Source organism: Carassius auratus, chromosome 31 (genome assembly GCF_003368295.1).
Source record: "Carassius auratus strain Wakin chromosome 31, ASM336829v1, whole genome shotgun sequence".
NCBI classification, from domain to species: Eukaryota; Metazoa; Chordata; class Actinopteri; order Cypriniformes; family Cyprinidae; genus Carassius; species Carassius auratus.
The window spans coordinates 26,072,653-26,080,867 of NC_039273.1; the positions used below are offsets into that span (position 1 = coordinate 26,072,653).

General features: G+C 33.9%; 1 protein-coding gene across 1 annotated transcript in view; it reads right to left on the reverse strand.

Moving 5' to 3' along the window:
- Nucleotides 1-5,682: 5,682 nt before the first annotated feature.
- LOC113050988 (protein-glutamine gamma-glutamyltransferase 5) overlaps nucleotides 5,683-8,215 on the reverse strand; it is an 8,717-nt gene continuing 6,184 nt past the window's right edge. The window contains exons 12-14 of the mRNA XM_026214528.1: nucleotides 7,970-8,133; nucleotides 7,131-7,264; nucleotides 5,683-6,260 (exon numbers count right to left, since the gene is read on the reverse strand). Coding sequence (XP_026070313.1) covers nucleotides 6,110-6,260; nucleotides 7,131-7,264; nucleotides 7,970-8,133 — 449 coding nt within the window. The 3' untranslated portion in view covers nucleotides 5,683-6,109. The remainder of the gene's footprint in view (nucleotides 6,261-7,130; nucleotides 7,265-7,969; nucleotides 8,134-8,215) is intronic.

Genomic DNA, 8,215 nt, shown 5'->3' on the forward strand with positions numbered 1-8,215 from the left:
TCTTTTTTTGGTCGGGTCTTCTGTCACGGTTTTCGCTGCCTGAAGGAACACGGAGCCGAGGATAAACGAAATAAGGCTTTTATTATATCCAACACAGGAGATATCCAACATGGAGCACAGAGGTAGGCACACGTTAGTAGCAAATGAAGCATCAAGTTGCAAGTGAGGAGACCCGACAAAACAGAACTGAAAGGACAAGGCTTAAGTACAAAGGATAATGGGGAAACACAGGTGGATGGAATAACTAAATTAACAGGGACATGAGGAAGAGAATAGACACACCTGGGAACTAATCAAACCAAAACACGGAAAGACAGAAACTGGGTCATGGGCAAAAACACACTAAATGAGTCCAGGTGTGACACACTGTCTTTATTTGTCCCATCAAGGCTTAATTGTTTATCCTTAAAAATCAATGGTTTTCTATTTTAACGTTCTGGTGGTTCTTTGAAAGGATTGGTAAAATAAGTCTAATATAAAACTCAGACTGATCGATTTTCATTATTTGAAATAAAATAAGCTTTATCTGAAATAAAACAAAATATCAAACAAAACTTAAACTTATTTTATTTGAGCTATTGCCAATAATTTTTCTCATTTTCATTTAGTTTAACTTAATAAAATAACTAAATGTGAAACTGAAATACAAATTCATAAAAATTAAAAAAAAAAATTAAAAAAATTCAAAACAAAATGACTATAACTTTAGCTAAAATTAAAATAGAAAAAGAAAAACTAAAAATGAATATAGAGATTAATATAATTTAGTTCTTTCATCTGAAATAAAATGATGATGTTTCTGTAAATTAATGCATGGCGGTTTTGTCCAAAATCAGTTTTCATAGTAGTTTTGTTTAGAACGATTCACTGACATATCTTAAAATATATCAGTCATTGTTCTGTGTCAAGATGCACACCTGTAATGCATTTTTGTCAAAGTTAATAAAAAAATTTCTTAATCTATTAAAATTATTTATAAAACCAGGCCTATATGTTCTATAGAACGTCTCTGAAAGTTCAAAATGTCAAAATATAATTAATGGTTAATTATGGAACATTATGGAAAAGTTACTGTTAAATGTTCTCTGAAAATTCTAAAAAACATAGTTAATGTTAGAAGAGTATCCAACTAAAACATTCTAAAAAAATATTTCATGAATTATGCATAAATAAAAAAATAAAATTGTCTAAATGTTAAAAAATAAGATTATTTTTAAAGACTATAATTCTATTAACATTCTATTAATGTTGTTAGAAATCATAACTTTGAGCGAATCTTTAAAGAACATCCTCTGATGTCTGGGTGGTTTCTTTCTGAATAAAATGTCAGCAAAATGTTCAAAATGACATGCACTGTGATCTGTGTGCCACTGCAAATGTCTGATTTAAATAAGATACAGCGTAATGAGACGGAGAGGGGGAGGTGATCATGATGCCTAATCACAGAGATAGAAATGTTCGAGGCAGGTCTATAACCCTCCTGTGAATCATCTCAAATTAATGTGCATTTCAAACCCACACAATTATTCTAATTCACCATAGCAACAGCATTAATGAATGTCCTTCATAGAATCAAAGTGATACAAAAGATGAATCTTGCATGTTATTATTCAGGTGTCAGAGGGATCATGTCATTTGCTTCCCTAAATCATATTTTACACAATCTCAGCTATTGTAATGTATTTCTCCTCCCTTTTAGAAGTCTGTAAGCCTGTTTGTTTGTTTTTTCATCCTAACTAATCATAATTATATGTTTAGCTGCATTTTTATTTGCATTTAGCATTTTCTTCCCATGCTTTTTGTACAACACACTTCCAGTTGGGAACCACTGATATATTGCACATTGACTGCTCTTTAAAGTTACATATACTAAAATATCTGCATATACTGTATTAAGCATCAACAAAATATAAAATAAAATAAAACTGCCTTCAAAAATGCACCAGTATCAAAATGTGCAACTCTCCAAAAAGAGATACTAATCAAAATAAGTTGTGTTAGAGAAACTCAGAAAGCCTTTAAAACTATTTCAGTCATGAGTGCACGGATATAACAGCAAGGAAATCCGTTGAGGCAGCTGACACATTGTGGCTGTTTACCGTCACACCAGAGATGATGATGATGTGCAGAAATGCTCATTTTATTCAGTGTAGGCGCCAAGAACCACTTCTCTCTGTCTCTCGTCTCTCTAACACTCATGGAGCACTGTTATGCCTCCAATGCCTCTGAATATGGAAAAACATCAGCTTTCAAGTCTTCCAGAGTGAACACAATGTTCTCAGCAAACTGCCATACAAGCAACAATTACATACAGCTGGGAAATAAGACTTCCCTTTACACAGGGAATGAATGAGAGTTCCTTATCAGATGAATATGCTTTGGATATGTCATTGATTGTGTGTGAGCAGGATTTATTATTACTTTGTCCAAACAAAGAGGGGATTTTTCACGAGGATTTATTTTTAAATAAAAATCTGTCTTCTGTCTTCATTGCAAAAAATATATGTTCATATACTCTACTATTCTGTGCTGTTTATTTTTAAGGCTATTGGGCAGATGATGAAGAACCAGCAAACCTTAACCAGAAAACATCATTCTGATCTTAATTAGAAGCATGATTTAAAAAATAATATCAGTTTGCTTTGGACTAAAATTAACACTGTTCTTGTGTCATATTCCCAAGCTGCTGTATAAACTGCTAAGTTCAAGAAGAAACAGATTTTACACTGGACATCAAGTTATGAAAAAATAGTTTATTGTATCAAAATCCATCTTAAAATCAAACATTGAAATGCATTACTATTATTTATTTATTAATAAATAAAACAAGGTTGTTGAGGGCATGTAATACAACATGTCCATGTTTATGTAGCTTCTACTTAACAAATAACAGATTAAATTGTATTGTGTTGTCTTGTTTGATTGTAGTGCACACGAGTAATGATATGAATAAATTAGCAGCAAAAAGAAGTAATGCAATCCAGGTGCTCTCTAAAAGGCCGAACTGTGCTCCACTTCCAGCAACGTGAGAGATGGTGAATGTGGTGATTTAGTTCAGGGTATTTAAAATTAGTCATGACATCCATCACTGGCCCCATTCGTCCTTCAGCCATTGTGTGTGCACTACAGAAGAGCAGCCACAGGGGGAGCCAGAGGTGTTTGCATGTTTGCATGGTAGGTGCTTGGCTCCGGCCATCTTTACTTAATAAGCACCAAAAGGGTAAACAAGAACACTTCTATTCAAATTTAAATATAGTAGAGCTATAGCCTTTTACACTTGCTTGCTGTGTCCAACATTGAGCTCCAACTCAAGCCCTTAATTACCATGACAAATTCATAATGCATTTTAACATGAATGCATGTGATGTTAGATACAGAAAAAGTGACTGGTATGTGATCGCCTGGGGTTAAATTACTGCTTAAATTAAATAACAGCTCCAGACAATTTCTCATTCCGCTGGATGGAAACAATTTTAAGAGGAAACTCACTGCCTGCTGCTTACAAAGACAGCATGCAAAAGATCCAGTAAGGGACCAGTTCAGAAGGTGGATCAGCAACTAGAGCGACCTCTACAGCCCTGAATGTTAGTGGAGACCATGTTAGCTATACAAACCCTAGAGACAGATCCCCTGTGAAGACCTCGTCAGCCAAGACCACAAGAACAATCTGACGTGCGTTGCAGCCTGCAAATATACCACACCATGCTGGTTTGGTCTGACCAGAAGAGAACTGGCTCCCCAATTGAGCCTGGATTCTCCATTTCTGTCACCAAAGGAGTTTTAGTTCCTTGCCACTGCTGCCTTTGGCTTGCTTAGTTGGGGATACAATTTCTGGCAACATTATTGACTTGAATGCACAGACACTATTGGAAGAGAACTGAACTGAGTTGGACGATGATATCACTGAATCAACAAAGAATTGACTTTAGCTTATAAATTATTCTATGGTCCTCTTGTATTTTCAGCACGTTTTGCCTGATTAGTACTGTAAAGCTGCTTTGACAAAATCTGTATTGTATAAAGCGCTATTTAAATAAAGGTTACTTGACTTGACTAAAAACAAAAGCTCATAAGAGAACTCAATGCACCACACAGACACTCTTGTGAAGTGCACTGGAGACAATAGAAGGACATTTCTGCCATATGAGAAAAAGAAAATCATGCATTAGTAAATCATAATTATGAGATAAAAAGTTGAAATTAGGATGTCATGTAGTTGACTTAAAAGTCATAAAAAATGACAAAAAGTCTAAATTATGAAATTCTAAATCATAATTATAACATTACAATGAAAACTAGAGCAGCTGAAATGTAGTTAAGACATGTCATTATTATATCTAAAGTCATAATTAATATTATTAATTATAAAAGTCATATTACAAAAAGTCAAAATTATGAGATGCTATGTGACATAAATCAAAATGATAACATAATACATTTATAAGTCAAATTTATTACAAGATTTTTAAATTATAAAAAAAAGTCAAAATGAAGTCATGATGAGATAAATGAGATAATGGAAACTAAGCGAAAAATGAGTATTGAAGTATTGCTCAGAACTAAAAGAACTCAAATGTAAAGACCATAATTCAAGTGTGCACATAGAAGTGTATAGATGTTACGCAATTCCCAATTCATTTTAACAGAGCTCGACTTTAGCATGTTGCAAAGCTAACAGCACAATTCTTAATTAACTTAAGCAGACAACAAACTTTTGCCAATCATTTTCACTGTACAGTGATTAGATATAATATTTTATACTTACTACAGTGTCAGTAACAGTAAATATAGCACAGAAACATGACAGAATCATTACACAAAGAAATGCATGGTTTGTGCGTGTTTATTAGTGCATAACTTTCCATGGAATATCTGTGATGAAATCTCTCCAGCATTGGCAATTCAGAAAACACACAGCCACATTCGTTTGGAGTATGTGAAGATTATGAAAAAAGTCAGTTGCAAATGCTGAAGATGTGCCTCCATTAGACCAAATGTAAACGTTATTTTATGTTATTTTAGTTTGAATTGGCTCATCATTAATAACTGTCAGTTAAAACTGTTTTACAATGTCATTTAGTACTGCCTCATGTCATGCACATTCTGATTTGGGGGGAAGCATGCAAACTGTGGGATATGTGCATGTGCATAAGGTTCCAATAACATTACTTAACTGGTATTCTGAACACTTTACTGAAATGGAATTTGCCTCTGTAAGTCACGCTGTGTTTTACAAAACATTCAGAACAGCATATCTTCTTCTCTCCTGGTGCAAATGGCCACACAGCTCAAAAACCATCATGCTTTATATGTCTATAGTTCATGTTCAGTTTACATGTTCATCATAGATGTTGTTCTAGATCATTCCTGTTTGTTACTGTTATTTTCTGTTATAGAGATGATGCTTTCTAGAGGGTTTGTCAGTTCTGCAGAGACTGGAACAAAATAGAGCCGCAGCACTGAACTGTTACTTCATTAGACGACCAATAAATGCTCTATATCTGCTGTCAGAGGAGAACACAACAACAAAACCCCAGAATCACAGAATAAGACAGTCATGCAACATTTTAAACTGCAAAGATTTGTGTCTTGTTTTCCAAGTCAGTATCTAAACATTCTTAAAGATATTTACTGTACTTGAGAAGCAAAATGATGAGAAAATAAAAATTTTTTCTGAAAAAGGTATCAAAATTTAGTTTAAAAAAAGAAAAAAAAACACTTCAAAGAGGAAACTTATTTTGCCCCTTTGTCAGATATATTTGTATATATTTCATATATATTAAGCAAAAAATCACTTAATTTTCATGTATACAGTATATACTTTTTTTTTTAATATGAAGCAATATTTTATGCTATATTCTTCTTTAGTCACTTCACAATAATTTATTAATGATTAATGATAATTATTTTTCCCCCATGCAATTGCCTTAATTTGTGGTATTAGCATCACTGTTATTTTATTTCATAAATATTAAGAATGTGATCAAATTAGACCTTTTTATTATTATTTATATTTATTTTTTTTCTTTAAAGGCTGAGAATTAATAAGAATAGCATTAAATACTGCTTCATGTGGAGAGGTCACAATCATGTCTAAAGGTGTTTCACTCTAAGATTCTTGAACATTGATGGTCTTGAAGCCGTGGAGGACGGTGGGTGGATTTGTCAGCACTAAACTAGCATAAAGCATCTTGGAACCTGCCATCCTGGGAGTGAAACTGATGGGCATCCTCATGGTTTCTCGAGGCTGGATCGTAATCCTGAAATATAAGGAACAGGACATTTAGAGCAAAAACAGGCAAGCATCACTATTACTGCTGCTTACAGTATGTGTAGGGTTTGTGGTTTACACAGAGGTTCGATTGCATATAAAGGGGCAAAAATGCATGCACACTGAAACTGAAATAACCTGGGATTTTAGCGCTTCAGAAATGCTGACTGACAAGTGTGTCACTTTTAATATACACAGCTGCAGTGAAACAGATAATAATGTAGAAAATCTCAGAAACAACCCCTCCCAGTCCACACATGAATCTGTACTGTATGTACTCAACTGTCTGACGCCCATCAGTGTCTCGTTCACACAGACTCACTTCTCAGGTATGTGAAGTAAATTTATCATGAAAACATAGTTTCTGCTAAACGTTGCTACAGTAAAATCTAAATAAAGTAGGAATCTTTCTATTGTTTTAATTAATGACAATTATGCATAATATGGTTTTATTGTAGTAAAATTAATAATTGCATTACAAAATTTGGAAAGGAGTTGACAGATGTCAACATGACATAGTGGGACATAGGTGTGGACAGAATTAGACGAAAATGAGGTTTCGTGTGTGATTTTTTTCAGTATTAAAATACTTTCTCTCATACAAGTTAATTATGCCAGTAATCGAAGGTCAATATAAATATTATCCTGTTTGTTTGAGCATCCCAGCCAGCCCAACTTATCTATCAACGAATGGTGTGAGGTATGGGCGGGGCTATCTATTTGATTGACCAATGACAGATGGGGGTGTGTTTGAGAAACCTGTTTCAAAACAGTCATTTTCCTGTATGATTATACTGTGAATTTCTTTTGGTGATCGCTCAGAACAACGGTAAAAACTGAAATGAGTCACTTGATGTACCTTGTTTGAACCTTCTGCTCCAAAAGTCCTGAGCAGGCTATGGTCAGTTCACCGCTCACTGCTGTGCTGAATGGGTTGGTGAAGGTCACTGTGGCCACTTGCTGTGTGTTGATGATCACATACTCATTCTGAATCTGAGAAACAACAAATAACTTTATTATTATTGATTTATAACTTGTGTATTCAGATATGCAAAATATCTTGATAACATCTTACACCTGAAGCCTTTAAGTATAATACACTATAAAGCTAGTTATACAACATTTGTATGTTGCAATGCATGATACATTTCCATAAATAATTGACAAATTAAAATGTATTATAATATTTTGACAGTGGTTTGTGATAGCCCCAACATAATAAAAAGGTATAAGCTCAGAAATGAGATACATACTCATAATTCTGAGAAGCAAGTAAGAATCATAAGATATAAAATAACAAGAATACAGTAATTTTATGTATTTAATGAATTATCATTTCTAAAGGTGTAACCATGATTAAAGAAATATTGTAATGTAATAGTATTAATAAGATCATGCAATGCAATACATTATATAAAGGCCTCAAGTAAAGAGTTGCCAAAATCTTTCCAACATATGGTTATGGATTGATGCATGCCATTATTGAGTTGATCATAGAAATAATCTAAAAATGGCTAAATTTAGTCATTAAACAAATGTCTTGTTGTTTCATCTTATTAACTGCATTCACAGCTCACTGAAGGATGGGACTCTATTTTGTCTTTTGGGAACTGATTGGGATGAAAGGGGTTATGGCAGTCATGCTGACTATTTTAAGCAACAATATTAAATGGCAAAATGAATTGGGTCACTATATACCTGTACATTGAGGGCAGGGCTGCGGATGTTGAACTCTTCTGATGCCAGCACTCTCTCCTGAGACTCCACATCCTCCATAACCACTGCCAGGTTAACCATAAAATCCTCCGCAGCCTCCTTCAGCATGTAGTCTTTGAAGGAGATCTCGTGTTTTATAGTCAGAGCTGGTGGAGTACAAGAAACAGGATTCAGTCTCATGAACTTTTTAAATAGTAAATGAATAGTATGCATTTCATGATAAACATT